The sequence below is a fragment of the Nerophis ophidion genome, linkage group LG01 (assembly GCF_033978795.1).
Source record: "Nerophis ophidion isolate RoL-2023_Sa linkage group LG01, RoL_Noph_v1.0, whole genome shotgun sequence".
In the NCBI taxonomy this organism is placed as follows: Eukaryota; Metazoa; Chordata; class Actinopteri; order Syngnathiformes; family Syngnathidae; genus Nerophis; species Nerophis ophidion.
This window is the reverse complement of record NC_084611.1, coordinates 42263115-42281402: the sequence shown is the minus strand read 5'-3', so window position 1 is coordinate 42281402 and position 18288 is coordinate 42263115. Positions and strand designations below refer to the sequence as shown.

At 39.0% G+C, this 18288-nt stretch overlaps 1 protein-coding gene across 6 annotated transcripts in view; it reads left to right on the top strand.

The window, feature by feature from the left end:
* The window catches only part of LOC133554580 (gastrula zinc finger protein XlCGF57.1-like), a 42201-nt gene extending 24864 nt beyond the window's left edge, over positions 1-17337 (top strand). For all 6 annotated transcript variants that reach the window (XM_061903543.1, XM_061903525.1, XM_061903516.1 and 3 more), the window contains one exon: positions 3168-17337. In XM_061903543.1, coding sequence (XP_061759527.1) covers positions 3168-4861 — 1694 coding nt within the window. In that variant the 3' untranslated portion in view covers positions 4862-17337. The remainder of the gene's footprint in view (positions 1-3167) is intronic.
* The last annotated feature ends 951 nt before the right edge of the window (positions 17338-18288 follow it).

The window sequence follows — 18288 nt, the reverse complement described above, 5'->3', positions numbered from 1 at the left end:
TTGAATATGGGTCGAAAAGAAAATCATTGTATTCCGTTTATATTTACATCAAACACAATTTCCCAACTCATATGGAAACGGGGTTTGTAAAATAAAACAGTTTTCTAAACTGGACTTTCAATCGAAGCAGGAGGTAATAAAGGAAGATCTTTATCAAGACAGAGAGACTTTTAAAACTGAAGAAAGATAAGTAAGACTTATATAAACAAGTTATCGATGCTTTTGATCAGAAGGAGCTGTGCATGGACTTCATTTATAAGTAAAGTTAACACTATAATGTTTTTTTTAATTAAATGTGCTTTTCATGATGTATCCTTACATCACACTCAAATTCATAAGCGCAGGCCTAAATTTACCGCATGCCTTTGGTAAGCGCCAGAGTGAGACGAGGTTTTAAAATAATTAGCGCATGCTTGCCTTTACCCCATGCCAGGTTTTAAATTAATTAGCGCCCCTGCGGAAATTCAAGAAATACGGTAGTGTATAAATATAAGTAATAGGCTTAATAATAATATCATTTTCATAGTAACGACAGTGGTGGTTTAGTTGGACTTCTAAGCTTTTGCTACTGCACGTATACGTTCTCACGCAATTGCTTTTAGCTGCTGGTATTACTTACAGGCTCTTCCCACTCTTTCTTGTCTCTCCTCACAGACAGCAAGCGCATCTTCTTACACACGTCACATACCGTCACGTCATACGTCACATACGTATACGCCCTCGCGGAGCAGAGTGGTAGCAGCATTGGTAACGTTAGCTGTGGTGCGAGTGGTAATACGAGAGAAAGAAGGTGCCGATCTGGTAACAAATGAAGGAAGAATTGAAAAACAGCACGGGGTCCATCGTCTGGCGGTGGTTTGCATTCAAGTGGGAATATGTCGAACAGACAGCCGTACTTTTTCAAGTATGCGGCAAAAGCGTTGCTACAAAAAGTAGCATTACTGCTAATATGTAGCATTATTTCAAAAAGTCACTTGCAAGAGAATTAGGTGGGTTACACCGCATGTTAACATCGCCATTTGGTGCCACACGGCCACACCAACAAAATACAGAGGCAAAAAATTTCCAGATCAACATCGTATGAAAAAAATAGTCAACAACAAAAGGAGATAACGTCCGCGGGGACCTACCACATAGCTAAGGACATACACTATTTGACTTCCTATTATGCAGTTTATTTTTATTTGACACTTATTGAAATATCTTATGTGACATCATGCACAAAAATTCACTTTATTTGTTTTAAATTATTGTAGTGGTGTTCTGTACAAAAAAAGTGCACTTTAATTTAGTGTTGTTTTGATATGTCATCTTAGTGACATCATGCACAAAAGTGCACTTATAGCTTGTTTTAAAATGTCTCTGACAATCTTGCACTTTCTGTTTTGGAAATGACATGAATGTTTGTGCCACTTCTTAAAGGGGAACATTATCACCAGACTTATGTAAGCGTCAATATATACCTTGATGTTGCAGAAAAAAGACCATATGTTTTTTTTAATCGATTTCCGAATTCTAAAAGGGAGAATTTGGCGATTTAAACAGCTTTCAATTGATAGCCTGTCGAGCGATGACCTTTCACCCTTGACGTCACATGAAGCAATCCGCCTTTTTCCTCAATATTATTACACGCACAGAGTCAAATCAACTCTGTTATTTTCCATTTTTTCGACTGTTTTCCCGTACCTTGGAGACATCATGCCTCGTCGGTGTGTTGTCGGAGCGTGTAACAACACGATCAGGGACGAATTCAAGTTTCACCAGTGGCCAAAAGATGCAAAAGTCCCTTGTTTGTTCCGCACACTTTACCAACGACGGCTATGCTACGACAGAGATGGCAAGAATGTGTGGACATCCTGCGACACTCAAAGCAGATGCATTTCCAACGATAAAGTCAACAAAATCACAAAGGTGAGTTTTGTTGATGTTATTGACCTATGTGGAGTGTGCTAATCAGACATATTTGGTCACGGCATGACTGCAAGCTAATCGATGCTAACATGCTATTTTGGCCAGCTCTATGTACATATTGCATCATTATGCCTCATTTGTAGCTATATTTGCATCCAGCCTTTCCCTCCACCCACATTTAATGCCAAACAAACACATAGCAATCGTTGGTTAGAAGGCAATCGCCGAATTCTTCCCCGCTTCCTTCCGCGCCGCTGTCTGTCGTGATATGGCTCAATAGCTTCAGTTTCTTCTTCAATTTCGTTTTCGCTATCTGCCTCCACACTCCAACCATCCGTTTCAATACTTGCGTAATCTGTTGAATCGCTTGCGCCGCTGAAATCCGAGTCTGAATCCGAGCTACTACGCTATACATTTGTGTGCTATCCGCCATGTTTTTCTGGTGGCTTCATGCAGTGACGTCACAGGACAATAGACGGGTGGATATAACGACGGTTAAAATCAGGCACTTTGAAGCTGTTTTTCGGGATATTGCGTGATGGTTAAAATTTTGAGAAAAACTTCGAAGAATAAAATAAACCACTGGGAACTGATTGTTATATGTTTTAACCCTTCAGAAATTGTGATAATGTTCCCCTTTAATAACTGTTTCATAAATACACTTTTAGTTGTGATTTCCCTCTCTGCATGAAAGATTAAAAGTAGCATATATTAATGCAGTATGAAGAAAAATGTTTTAATGTAGACACATAGAATCATCATACTGCTGTGACTATATGCATCAAGTGTTCATTCAAGGCTAAGGCAAAATATCGAGATATATATCGTGTATCGCGATATGACCTAAACATATCGAGATATTAAAAAAAGGCCATACCGCCCAACCCTACTTCAAACATAAACATACATTAAAATGCATTTTAGTTATCACAAGCTGACGCGCCAGCACTTGTGTATTTCGCCAAAATCGTTGTCTTCCAAACGGTCTTCTCAAAAAAGCCAGGCGGAAAAAAATGAAAAGAGCACAAATGTCTGACAGCATCTTAGAAGTAAACAAACATTTGTCGCATCCACCTTGCGTCAATGCTGGCAAAGGACGATGACGTAGCGAGACTCTTATCGACGTCTGTATGCATGGGAGTGTATTTGTAATACCTCGCCATGGCACTAAATGCTAGAGCCAAGGGGAAGGGTCAATTTGAAGAGGGGCGGGGGAAAGAATACGAATTGAGCCAAAGTGTGTTTGTGTTCTGCAGACGTCCAGGAGCTGATTGATCATCAAGAAAAACATTCACCTCAGCCACAAGGGATCTCCACTGTGAAGCAGGAGGAACCATATTTCCTCCATATTAAAGAAGAAGAAGAAAAAAAACTCTGGCTCACTCAGGATGAGTGCCTTCTAGGGTCAAAGAAGGCTGATCCCATCAATTTGCCACTAGCTATTGTCTCTGTGAAGACTGAAGAGCATGAAGGAAAACCACAAGATCAGCAGTTGCTTAGTTATCAAGAAGAAAAATCCCCTCAGCCGCAAGAGATCACCACTTTGACGCAGGATAATCTGCATTTATTCCATGTTAAAAAGGAAGAGGAGGGAATCTGGCTCATTCGGGAAGCTGAAAGTCTTCTAGGGCCCGAGGAGCCTGATCCTACCAAGTTGCCACCGACTGTTGTCTCTGTGAAGACTGAAGACCATGAAGACAAACTACAAGCAAACAACTTATTAGCTCCACTATCAGATAGTGAGGCTGAAGACTTGGTTGAAGAACCTCTAAGCAGCGATACAGACTGTGAAGGTGATGTGAGGACTAACACTGAAAACAAACACTCTCAATGTCTTAAAAATAACTGCGGTAAAAAACGTTTTACCTGCTCGGTTTGTGACAAAAGCTTTACTAAAAAGAGCTATTTGCCTCAACACATGAAAACACATACTGGAGAAAAAACATGTAGTTGTTCAATTTGTGGGAAAGGATTTACTCATAAGGGCTATTTGCCTGAACACATGCGAACACACACAGGGGAAAAAACTTGTAGTTGTTCAATTTGCGGGAAAAGATTTACTCGGAAGTCAAGTGTGGCAACGCACATGAAAGTGCACACCGGAGAAAGACCCTTCAATTGTTCTGTTTGCGCGAAACAATTCACTCAGAGGCCAACGATGGTGAGACACATGAAAACGCACACACACAAAAAAAACTTCAGGTGTTCAGTTTGTGGAGAACTATTCACTCTGAAGTCAAGTATGGTCAGACATTTGAGAACGCACACAGTAGATAAACCCTTTAGTTGTTCAGTTTGTGGTAAAAGTTTCTCTTTAGAATCTGCAAAGATCAGACACTTAAAAACGCACACGGGACAAAGACCCTTTAGTTGTTCAGTTTGTAGAAAAAGATTCACTTTGAAGTCAAATATGGTCAAACACATGATCACGCACACAGGGGATAAACGCTTTAGTTGTTCAGTATGTCGTAAAATGTTCTATAAAAAAGGAGATGTAGTAAGACACATGAGAACACACACAGGAGAAAAACCTTTTTGTTGTTCTGTTTGTTGCAAAACATTTGCTCAGAAGAGAAGTATGCTCAAGCACATGAGCTCACACAGCGGAGAAAAACCCTTTGGTTGTTCAGTTTGTGGTAAACGTTTCTTTTGGGAACCTGCACTGATTAGACACTCAAAAACCCACACAGGAGAAAAACCTTTTAGTTGTTTATTTTGTGGAAAAAAATTTAGTCTGAAGTCAAGTATGGTCAGACACATGAACACGCACTCAGGAGAAAAACCCTTTAGTTGTTCAGTTTGTGAAAACCGGTTCTTAGAAAAGCGATCTATGGTAAGACACATGAAAATCCACACAGGAGAAAAACCCTTTAGTTGTTCAGTCTGCTGTAAAAGGTTCTCAGAAAAGAGAGATATGGTTAGACACGGTAGTACACACACAGGAGTATAATTCTGTAGAAGAGTGGTGCCCGTGAGGTCGATCGCGGAGGGTGTGTTATGTCATTATTCCTTCTAGTATTTTATGCACAGATAAGATGTGTCAATATGAAAGTATCAGTAGAGTAGAAAAATAGGTTCACCATATATTCTCATTTATTTTTCATTGCCTCTACTAAACCATATCAATTGTATTTATCATCAATAAAGCATGGGAAAATACTGTTGGAACATCAAAAAAATGCCACAAATTCAGTCAGCCATTGTGAATATGCCGCTCTGAATGTCCTCGGTAATGTATGTAGTTGTAGTAAAACTTCTGAACTCCGATCATAGTATCAGATCAGTCACACTGGAAATACGCACAATTTAGTGATATATGTGCTGTCAATCATTCACAATTTTTTTGTAAGACGAAAACATGATTTTCTTTTTTTTTAGGCATTCTAAGTCGTAAAAAAAGAAATACTTAAAAAGTCTGCTAACAAATTAGTCCATGGAGGCTCTCTATTTCACCCACAAAACCATCTAAATTACCATCCAAAATACACCAGCAATACTCTTTAAACATATTGTGACTTGAATATTAACCAAATATTAGTGCTGATGTTATTATAAGCGCTAACGGAGACAAACTATTTTTAGTGGCGGATTGATATCACACAGTTAAAGTAGCACACTGCTGCTTTACTGTGAGCTGGCCGTAAATTTCTGCTGCTCTCGCTCGTCAAAAGTTCTTCCAGATTATAAATCATGCCTCTTCTCTGGATATTACGAGGATTTAGCTATAAAACTAAAAGTTGATCATCTGTGACATTCGATGTACACCCGGAGATGGAGACAGAAAAGGACATTTCCTTGTTACGCATTTGTGTGAATCAAGATGAATTCTTTATATAAACGGGAAGATATGGACATTTTACTGGTCGTTATCACAGTAGGATTTCAACAGTATACAGCAAGTCATCGTTTTATTATATTTTCAGTTTGTATTTCTTGTTGAGAACTTAGCAATACTGCTAAATGATGCTTAGTGTTTCACTGTTTAGCAGAGCTTCTAAAACGTGTAGCTCATCCTCCTTATATTTTCATTGTTGTTGGTGATAAAAGGATTTGGGGTTGCTATCTTTACGTCACGCTATGACATTGTCTGGCCAGCTCATTTCTCAAGATTAATAGTATTTTGATCATTTCTATTTACTCGCAATTTGTGTAAGTCTGTCGGTATCATACATCAGATATACTGTGTATATGAAAGGCACTACACTCACTGGAAACTTAATCTTGCAAACATGTCAATGCGCAATTTCAACTAAATAACTTTGATTGGAAAAACAACAACCGGTTGGTGAAGCCGTAAATATCCTTATTGACGTAAATGGATTCAGTAGCCTTCCCAAATTGGTGAAAGTCATTACCTTAGTATGGCAGAGTGCAAGAAAATGGCTTGCTTTAAAGAAAAGGGAATGTGTTCAAGCAAAGTAGGACGGAAAATGAAACTCTAAAGCAGGGGTCACAAACGCGGTGATCGCGGGTACTAGGTCGCCCGTAAGGACCAGATGAGTCGCCCGCTGGCCTGTTCTAAAAATAGCTCAAATAGCAGCACTTACCAGTGAGCTGCCTCTATTTATTTTTTTGTATAATTTACTAGCAAGCTGGTCTCGCTTTGCTCGATATTTTAATGCTAAGAGAGACAAAACTCAAATAGAATTTGAAAATCCAAGAAAATATTTTAAAGACTTGGTCTTCAGTTGTTTTAGTAGATTCATTTATTTTTTTACTTTGCTTCTTATAACTTTCAGAAAGACAATTTTAGAGAAAAAATACAACCTTAAATATGATTTTTAGGATTTTTAAACACATTTACCTTTTAAATTCCTTCCTCTTCTTTCCTGACGATTTAAATCAATGTTCAAGTACATTTATTTTTTTATTGTAACGAATAATAAATACATTTTAATTTAATTCTTCATTTTAGCTTATGTTTTTTCGCCGAAGAATACTTGTGAAATATTTCTTCAAACTTATTATGATTAAAATTCAAACATTATCCTGGCAAATCTAGAAAATCTGTGAAATCAAATTTAAATCTTATTTCAAAGTCTTTTGAATTTCTTTTAAAATTTTTGTTCTGGAAAATCTAGAAGAAATAATGATTTGTCTTTGTATATATGTAATATAGCTTGGTCCAATTTGTTATATATTTTAACAAAGTGCAGATTGAATTTTAACCTATTTAAAACATGTCATCAAAATTCTAAAATTAATCTTAATCAGGAAAAAATACTAGTGATGAATTTTTTCAAAAGATTTAAATTAGCTACTTTTATTAATAATAACATAGAGTTAAAGGTAAATTGAGCAAATTGGCTATTTCTGGCAATTTATTTAAGTGTGTATTAAACTGGTAGCCCTTCGCATTAATCAGTACCCAAGAAGTAGCTCTTGGTTTCAAAAGGTTGGTGACCCCTGCTCTAAGGCAACATCTTCAGTGAAAGAACGAGAAAAGGCACTCAGAAATCTCAGCAATTCCAAACATGACTTCAAACAGGTTGGTTGTCTACAAAGGTTAAATCATTGATATGCGGTGGAAGAACCCAGGCGTTTATTGAGGGCAAGAAAGCCGTCTCAATTTTACCATATCCATCCATTCTTTACCGCTTGTCCCTTTTTTGGGTCGCGAGGGGTGCTGGAGCTTATCTCAGCTGCATTCGAGTGGAAGGCGGCGTACACCCTGGACAAGTCGCCACCTCATCCCAGGGCCAAGACAGATGGACAGACAACATTCACACACTAGGGACCATTTAGTGTTGCCAATCAAGGTGGGAGGGGCCTATCCCCAGGTGCATGTCTTTGGAGGTGGGAGGAAGCCGGAGTACCCGGGGGGACCCCACGCAGTCACGGGTCGACCATGCAAACTCCACACAAAGATTTCCACCCCAGGTTTGAACTCAGGACTTCTCAGGACCTTTGTATTGTGAGGCACTTGCACTAACCCTTGTACCACCGTGCTGCCCCAATTCTACCATATGAAAGATTAATTTTGACATCGGCAACCCGTGAAGAACCCTATGTCAACCAGGCAGGCATTGCTGCGACCCTCCTCAAAATCAGGACCACGGCTTGTATGATAAAATGTCAAGGACTTGCCAAAAGAAAGTAGTCTTAATACTTAATAGTACCTAGTACTAGTACTCAGAAAGTTTCACCCCCATACAACTCTTTCCTTTCAACAATTCCTAAAAGACTCAATTTGGCCTCCAACAAATAATAGGAATCAGAAAAGTTCCGGTCACAAATGCTCCTTTTGTGGACAAAACTGTATGGAATGCTAACGTGTGTGATTACAGCTGGTTTTGGTCTTTGTAGAACAAATGTTATGACAACAATTTATCTCAATGCTTGCAGAGTTAAATTTCACTTAAACAACTGTTTTTGGTAAGGTTGCTCCTTTGCATCTCAACAGTTTTTTTCAATACAATAGGCGGAACCAAACCTTGCTTGATCGTACATTACAATGCCTTTGACCCCACCCCCTCTCCAACATCTCCTAATTTAAATGTGTCGGCAAAGATTCTCCCATTTAAAACAAAAATGACGATTGTAGGCGACTGCAACGTGTCCAATTGTTTACATCGAAGTGTAAAAGGTGTTTAAGAAAACAATTTTGTTCCGATATTTTAAAGGGGAACATTATCACCAGACCTATGTAAGTGTCAATATATACCTTGATGTTGCAGAAAAAGACCATGTATTATTTTTAACCGAATTCCGAACTCTAAATGGGTGAATTTTGGCAAATTAAACGCCTTTCTGTTTATTGCTCTGGTGGTGATGACGTCAGAACGTGACGTCACCGAGGTAATACAGCCACCATTTTCATTTTCTACACATTACACACACGGGTCTCAGCTCTGCTATTTTCCGTTTTTTCGACTATTTTTTTTAACCTTGGAGACATCATGCCTCGTTGGTGTGTTGTCGGGGGGTGTAACAACACTAACAGGGAGGGATTCAAGTTGCACCACTGGCCCGAAGATGCGAAAGTGTCTGCCGCCAGACCCCCATTGAATGTGCTGTAGTGTTTTGACATTTGACCGGTGATGACAGACATGACACAGAGATGTATGGATAACCTGCAGATGCATTTGCAACGATAAAGTCAATAAAATCACAAAGGTGAGTTTTGTTGTTGAATTATGTGCTAATCAGACATATTTGGTTGCGGCGTGACTGCCAGCTAATCGATGCTAACATGCTATGCTAATCGATGCTAACATGCTATGCTAATCAATGCTAACATTCTATTTACCGGCGATGACAGACATGGCACAGAGATGTATGGATAACCTGCAGATGCATTTGCAATGATAAAGTCAACGAAATCACAAAGGTGAGTTTTGTTGATGTTGACTTATGTGCCAATCAGACATATTTGATCGCGGCGTGACTGCCAGCTAATCGATGCTAACATGCTATTTACCGGCGGTGCTAAAGCAGACATGGCACAGAAATGTACGGATAACCTGCAGATGCATTTGCAACTATATTAGGTTTCCTTCCAACCACATTTAATGCGAAAAAAACACCAATCGACGGATTTAAGTTGCTCCATTATCACAAAATGCGAAAGTCCTGATCCTTTCGTCCGCACATTTTACCGGCGATGCTAACGCAGTTATTCGTCCATGTTATGGCTATGAATAGCGTCAATAGCTATTCGCTCAATAGCTTCAGTTTTTTCGTCAATACTTTCAAACTCCAACCATCTGTTTCAATACATGCGTAATCTGTTGAATCGCTTAAGCCGCTGAAATCTGAGTCTGAATCCGAGCTAATGTCACTATACCTTGCTGTGGTATTCCCATTGTTTGTTTACATTGGCAGCACTGTATGACGTCACAGGGAAATGGATAGTGGTTTCAAAGATAGCGAAAATAAGGCACTTTAAAGCTTTATTTAGGGATATTCCGAGACCGATAAAATTTTGAAAAAAAAAATTCAAAAAACACAACAAGCCACTGGGAACAGATTTTTATTGTTTTTAACCTTTTTGAAGTTGTGATAATGTTCCCCTTTAAACGACGTTTAAACTATGAGGAACAAAATGTCTTAAAATAGATGTAAGATACATATTTGTCTCAAGTTTCGTTACACACACGAATCTTGAACATGATCCAAAACGTGTTCTACGCACAAACAACACAAAATGTAGGTTTTTCTTGTCAATTGTGCGTAAAAAAAAATTGTAATTTCATACATTATAGTTAGTGCGCAGGATAAGCATTGGCGTGTAAATAGTTGGGGTTTTGGCACCAGCTGCTGGACTAGACTAGATCTGGCCAATCTAAGTCTGAGCATTAACTGATGAACTACTACTTGGATGACAGGCGAAATGTCTTCCAAGTCGAACCGAACAGTCCTGTTGTCATCAATTGAATGCCGTGAGAATGACCCGGAGGAATGCAAACATCCATAGACAAACATCACGATGATGCTGGAAGCTAAAAGACTATGATACCTATATAATATGGGGGCATCTTTCAAAACTCTTGACGTCAATGGTTATGATGGGTTTTCCTTTAAATGCATCAATGCAAATATGAATGTGTGATTCTTTGCATCATGTGACATGCAAGACATCCATCCATCCATCCATCGATCTTCTTCTGCTTATCCGAGGTCGGGTCGCGGGGGCAGCAGCCTAAGCAGATAAGCCCAGACTTCCCTTTCCCCAGCCACTTCGTCCAGCTCCTCCCGGGGGATCCCGAGGCGTTCCCAGGCCAGCCAGGAGACATAGTCTTCCCAACGTGTCCTGGGTCTTCCCCGTGGCCTCCTCCGGTTGGACGTGCCCTAAACACCTCCCGAGGGAGGCGTTCGGGTGGCATCCTGACCAGATGCCCGAACCACCTCATCTGGCTCCTCTCCATGTGGAGGAGCAGCGGCTTTACTTTGAGCTCCTCCTGGATGACAGAGCTTCTCACCCTATCTCTAAGGGAGAGACCCGCCACACGGCGGAGTACACTCATTTCGGCCGCTTGTACCCGTGATCTTATCTTTTCGGTCATGACCCAAAGCTCATGACCATAGGTGAGGATTGGAACGTAGATCGACCGGTAAATTGAGAGCTTTGCTTTCCGGCTCAACTCCTTCTTCACCACAAAGAAGGGAATTAAAGAATAAGTCATTTTACACGGATGCAATGGAGAGAGTTACAAGAATGGAATAGAAGTGTGAGACCAGAGAGACCACTGGTGTGTAGTTAGTATCGTTAGTCCTAACAGTTAGATGTAAATACCATTTATATTATTTGTTATTTTTTACAGTGAGGAATGATTGGTTACTACTAGTAGTATTTGATGATATCCCTCTTTGGTCTAAGGTTATAAACCTATCATGAAAAACTCCTGTAATAGATGTGGTGTGAAATAAACCAAACAAAATTAACGGGAGTAAAAAGGTTATTGTCAGAATAATTGTATCCAAGTTATCACTAAACTTTGTGAGCCATGAGTTCCCGGCGAGAGGACAAAAGCTGTCTTTGTCTTACCAGTCAAAAGGCTTGTAAAACTCCACTGTGTAGGATGGGAAGCGACATGAAGGTGTCGGTTTCTTTGATGTATTGTAATCCACAGGAAGATTTTGTCTTGACCCGAGAGCTACGAAGCGGAGAGGAGGCAGGGCCTGACCCCCTCCAGGCACCTTTTCATTGAATTGTTTTGTGACCGAGGGCAACGGCAGTTTACGACCTTTTCCTTGAACTGTTTTGTAACCAAAGGCGATGGCTGTTTATGACCTCTGTCCCTTTAGAAACAACTGTTGCCATGTAATCAGGGAAAGTTCAAATAAAAAGAGGTGGCGTACAATCTTTCGTCAGAGCATGGTGGGACACTGTACAAGAGTACAGCCCAGAGGTTTCTCCTCAATTGAGCCAAATTTAATTCTGTCTCTGTTTGATTCCTTGCTTCTTTGTCTGTTTAATAGATGTCATCCGTGTTTGAACCTGACAGTTGGTTTGACGTTATTTCGAACATGCATACAATTACGAGTTGAGTTGAGTTGACACGGCTATGGGGTTGGACGTCACAAAAACACAATACAGTTAATAAAAAAGGACATTTTTAATTTTGTATGGAGGAAAATATGTCAGGTTAAAAAAGATGTCTGTGCAATTTAATTATTGATGGGGGGATAAACATGATGGATTTTACCAATATGCAACCCAATGCTAAAGGTTAAATGGCTCAAAAAGTATATTCAAACACAAATAAGTTTCGGTATTATATTACAAATATTATCTTTGAAAAACTTTGTGGCATTGAGTTTTTATGAAAATGCGATGATGATCCTGCTAAACTTTGTATTAAATGATCTCAATTTTACAAGTAAACCTTACTTTTCTGGCTTGACTTGCAAAAAGCACCGCCTCTCACCTGGAAGGGACCTCATTTGGAAAAAAAAACACATTTATAGGACATAAAAATTTAATTCTTGTTTTGGTACAGCAGGTTTTAAAAATATATTTTGAATATTTCACAGCTCATTAGCTCAAATCGTGATATTTATTATTCTAACTTTGTGCCAACTGGGCAACGCTAAAAATTTTTTAATATTTTGTTAATAAAAAAGCTAGAATAACATAAATAAGTACAATCTTTATCAATTGTGTCAAACCAAAATATTCAGCGTTAGTCAGTGATGCTCTTTAATGACATTGACTGGGAAGAAGTAACAAATCAAAAATAAATACTGAGTCCATAACAAAACTAAAGTGTCATTTAAAGTCAGTGTTGGGTTAGTTACTAAAAACCAGTAACTAGTTGCAGTTACTAGTTACTTTATTTCAAAGGTAACTTAGTTTAACTAAGTTAGTGAAGTGAAGTGAATTATATTTATATAGCGCTTTTTCTTTAGTGACTCAAAGCACTTTACATAGTGAAACCCAATATCTAAGTTACAATCAAACCAGTGTGGGTGGCACTGGAAGCAGGGGGGTAAAGTGTCTTGCCCAAGGGCACAACGGCAGTGACTGTGTTGGCAGAAGCGGGAATTGAACCTGCAACCCTCAAGTTGCTGGCACGGTCACTCTACCAACTGAGCTAAACCGCTAAAGTTACTTACACCAAAAAGTAATGCGTTACTGTAAAAAGTCTTTTTTAAGGCTCCTATTAATGCCCTTTTAGCCTTCATTTCAATACTGTTATTGCACTTGTAACGCTAGCATGGGCTAGGTGGGTTAAGAGTGTAAACCGTGTGACAGAAGATGGTTCATCTAGGAGCCTGAGGTATGAAAGATGACGACAACTTGGTTTATCTTGGTTTCGACTGCATTAAATGTATTGACACAAGCACATATATACCACAGATAACACAATAGAAAATAAAAAAAATGCCCAAAACAAAAATACAAGATACAGTCCTGCTTCCTTCTAGGAACCATTACACAGTTCAGTTCACAAAGGTACACATACACGACGACTTTCGGGTCAGTCCAAAAGTTCAGTTCCGAAAACAAAAGTAATCCAAAAGGTTCACAGCGAAGGAGAGAAAAAAATGCTTGTCCTACCGCATAGATGTTTAGCTCGCCATTTTGTAGAGTTGAGTTGAAAGGGGGATAGGGAGCTCAGGTTGTTTGGGTCAACAGGTATTCCTTCCCGGAAAAAAAAACGGACCTAAAAGTCCAAAAAACTAAGTGAGTAACCTAGTTACCTCTTCACTAGCAAAGTACATTATACAGGACTGTTTCAGAAAATGTGAATAGTGTGATAAAGTCCTTTATTTTCTGTAATGCAACTAAAAACATGAAAATGTCATACATCCTGGATTCATTACACATCAACTGAACAGGGGGCGGTGTGGCGCAGTGTGGCGCAGTGGGAGAGTGGCCGTGCGCAACCCGAGGGTCACTGGTTCAAATCCCACCTAGAACCAACCTCGTCACGTCCGTTGTGTCCTGAGCAAGACACTTCACCCTTGCTCCTGATGGTTGCTGGTTGGCGCCTTGCATGGCAGCTCCCTCCATCAGTGTGTGAATGTGTGTGTGAATGGGTAAATGTGGAAGTAGTGTCAAAGCGCTTTGAGTACCTTGAAGGTAGAAAAGCGCTATACAAGAACAACCCATTTAAATATTGCAAGCCTTTTATTATTTTAATATTGTTGATTATGGCATACAGCTTAAGAAAACTCAAAAATCCTATCTCGAAAAATTATCGGCCTCAATCGGCCTGTGGCATTGCTGAGGTGTTATGGATGCCCAGGATGCTTCAATAGCGGCCTTTAGCTCATTTGCATTATTGGGCCTGGTGTCTTTCAGCTTCTTCTTCACAATACCCACAAATTCTCTATGAGGTTCAGGTCAGGGGAGTTGGCAGGCCAGTGAAGGACAGTAATGCCATGGTCAGTACACCAGTTACTGCTGGTTTTGGCACTGTGGACAGGTGCCAGATCATGCTGGAAAATGAAATCATCATCTCCATAGAGCTTTTCAACAGATACAGCTTCAATAGCCGTATTCCCATGGTCAAGCCACTCCTGAACTCTAGACAACGGAAGTTCCCTCTGTCAGCTATGGTTTGGGGAGCCAAGTCAGCTGCTGGTTTTGGTCCACTGTGTTTCATCAAGTCCAGAGTCAATGCAGCTGTGTACATGCTTCCATCTGTTGTAAAGCTCTAAGGAGATGATGTTTTAATTTCAATGCCAAAGGCCGATTGCCTCCATGCCATGCCGTATTGATGCAGTAATCTGTGCAAAAGGATTCCCAACCAAGTACTGAGTGCATTAATTAATATTTTCAAATGTTTGATTTTGTTTTGCTGTTATAAATCGTTTTTTTTTACTTGGTCTGAGGAAATATTCACATTTTTTGAAATAGGATTTTTAAGTTTTCTAATGCTGTATGCTATAATCAGCAATATTAAAATAATAAAAGGCTTGCAATATTTCAGTTGATGTGTAATGAATCCAGAATGTATGACATTTCATGTTTTTAGTTGCATTACAGTAAATAAAGGACTTTATCACAATATTCTAATTTTCTGAGACAGTCCTGCATATGTACTTGAATGCCTAATATAAGCATTCGATTGTCCAGAATGACTATTTTTTTCTACTGATAAACAAGTGATGACATAATTAACCATGTTGATTAATATACAATCAATAGTCCAATAAAAATGAACATTCATAATACATTTCTCATAAACCAATTGATATGACATAATTAACCATGTTGATTAATATACAATCATGAGTCCAATAAAAATGAACATTCATAATACATTTCTAATAATACAGATCATGATTTCTTATCTAAAGTGATAAAACTCAATCATGGATCAATTACAAATTCAATTACAAGTGCACTTATATAAACTAGTTTCATAATATTACTCATTAAAAACTCATTGAATCATGATTTAAATTCAAGTACTTGTCCAAACATTAAAAGTTAATAAATAACCAAGCAGAGTTAAATTAAAGTGTTGCGCAACAAACCAAATACACACACCTGCGTTCCATCCATAAGTTAGATTTATATCGCGCTTTTCTAAACACTCAAAGCGCTCACAGAGAAGTGGGACTCAACATTCATTCACACCTGGTGGTGGTAAGCTACATCAGTAGCCACAGCTGCCCTGGGGTAGACTGACGGAAGCGTGGCTGCCAATTTGCGCCTACGGCCCCTCCGACCACCACCAATCATTCATTCACCAGTGTGAGCGGCACCAGGGGCAAAGGGTGAAATGTCCTGCCCAAGGACACAACGGCAGCAATTTTTTTGGATGTCAATAGGTGGGAAGCGAACCTGCAACCCTCAGGGTTCTGGCCGGCCGCTCTACCCACTACGCCATGCCGCCCCATCTAGCGTGTAGTAAAGAAGACCCCATAGCAGAAATGTAAAGACTCGAAAAACCATCCAAAGCCCTTTGCCGCTTTGCTAGACTAAATTGTTGCCTACAAATCGCTGGATGATCATAAGAAAATAAAAGGTAATTACCTGAGTAATCGAAGGCAAACACAACACACTATGAACGGCCTGATTGTTAATCGAACATGTTGGCTGTAAGGAGAAATAGCAGCGGTTAGCGCCTATGCTAAAACAGATGCAAACATAATATTGGCGACATGGCACATGATTGTGATTTTGGAATTCCGTTGATTATGCTATGGCAAAAGACTCACCTAATTATGAAGTTTGCAAAGTGTGAGGATGAGAAGATTTTGCGAGTTTCTTCTCCAGCACGTCTCACAGCACTGCAGCCACAGCAGAGACGAGAGAGCGTGGTGAAGTGCGAGCGCCATTTTGGGGCAGGAAATAAACCTCCACAATAAAAGTATTTGCACTGTATGCATGTGTTTAATGGGTATTTTAAAAATGGGTTACATACTGGAGAATAATACAATCTGTTGATCAACTTGACATGCATTTGCATCATTGAACTCTGCTAAGCCATGTGGTCTACATACAACACAAAAGGACAAAGATATGTTTCAAACGGCCAATTCATTTCAGGCCAGAACAAATAATAACAACATAGCTGTAAACATGGCTTCACCCAAGGAAGGCACACATGACAAACACAAAGCCTAACCAGGCATTGTTTTTCTCTCAAGGAATTGTGAAATAAAATCATGTCTTCAGTGAAGCCCAGAACACTCTACGCATTTCCCCAGTTTCAGTTTAGAGATAAGGAAAGATTGGCCTGGCCCACTAGGATCCCTCTTTATGTTTGTGAACTTTATAGTCTATACATTTAGAGTGATGTGATAATCAAACACTCTAGAAGTCTAGAATGAAAGAGTATATACGAGAATTGACAGAGTGTATGTACCTTCAATGCTGAATGATGAGCAGAGGCAGAGTTTGGAGTGTTTTCTTTAGCTCGCTTTCCATGTTTAATTACTCACTGTCTAATATGTCCAGGTACGTTGAACATATTTTCCCTGCCATTTGCTGTTTGACCTCTGCTATCATGCTAATTAGCTGCCTGAAAGCAGGTGACTCCACTGTAGAAATAGCCTGCATGTCTTCTAGCACATACGCTGCAATAGCTGTATCAATGTTGTCCTGGCTAGCAGTCCCTCTGTTAAAATCCAGCCGCTGTTGGAGGTGGAGGTGAAGTGTGTCTCTCTTTACTAGCTTTGTCGTAGCATTTTTCCTTTGTAAATTTTTCAGCAGATTTGAATTGCTGTTTTGGCCAGTAGATAGAATCGTTGATCCAAGACACAAATTCCATTGAACTAAAAATGTATTTTCTTTGTGCTCGACAAAAAAAAAAGTTGTGAGAATATCGCCATGTTAAGAAACTCGACTTTTGGCACCTCCAGTACCAACTGCGATGGGCCGGCCACACCATCCGAATGCCAGTTGATAGACTTCCGCGACATCTGCTATATGGTCAACTTCATCATGGCAAGAGATCTGCAGGAGGCCAAAACCCGAGGCATAAGGACCACCTGAAAATAACTCTCAAGAGGTGTGGAATACAGCACACACAGCTGGAAAGCTCTGCCTCAGATCGCCCTCTCTGGAGGCAACTCTGCCGTGCAGGCCTTCAACGTCTTGAAGAGGAGAAAAGCGCAGCAAGGAATGTAAACGCCAGAGGAGGAAGATGCCTGCAGCCAAATACTAACTTCATATGTGGCTCTCGTATTGGACTTTATAGTCACCTCAAAACTCACCAGTAGAGGAAGTGGAAGTCATCATCGGATACGATGGACTACCATAAGTAAGCAAGTATATGTATGCATGTATATATATACATATAAAAATATGTATGTATATATACATATATAAATATGTATGTATGTGTTTAATATACATGTATAAATTTGTATGTATATATATATATATACATATATATATATACATACATTTATATGTTTATATATATACACATGTATATATATGTGTGTATATATATATATATATATATATATATATATATATATATATATATATATATATATATATATATATATGTATATTTATATATATACACATATATATGTATAAATAAACATGTATGTATGCGACCCCAAAAGGGACAAGCGTTAGAAAATGTATGTATTTATACATATATAAATATGAATGTATGTATAACTACATAATTATATGTATGTATATATATGTATGTATGTATGTATGTATATATAAATATATATGTATATATATATGCATATGTATGTAGGTATGTGTATATATGTATATATGTATGTGTATAAACTAGGGCTGGGCAACGATTAAACATTTTAATCGAAGTTAATCGCACTATTTCTCCGATTAATCGCCATTAACTGCATTGTATACACAAAGCCCAAAAATGAATTCAAAAGTAGTTTGTAGTGCACCTTTATTGGAATATTCTCCCACATGAACAAAAGCGACAAAACATTTGTTGTGAAAACACAATTTAAATCAGTCCTTGTTAAACAGTAGCA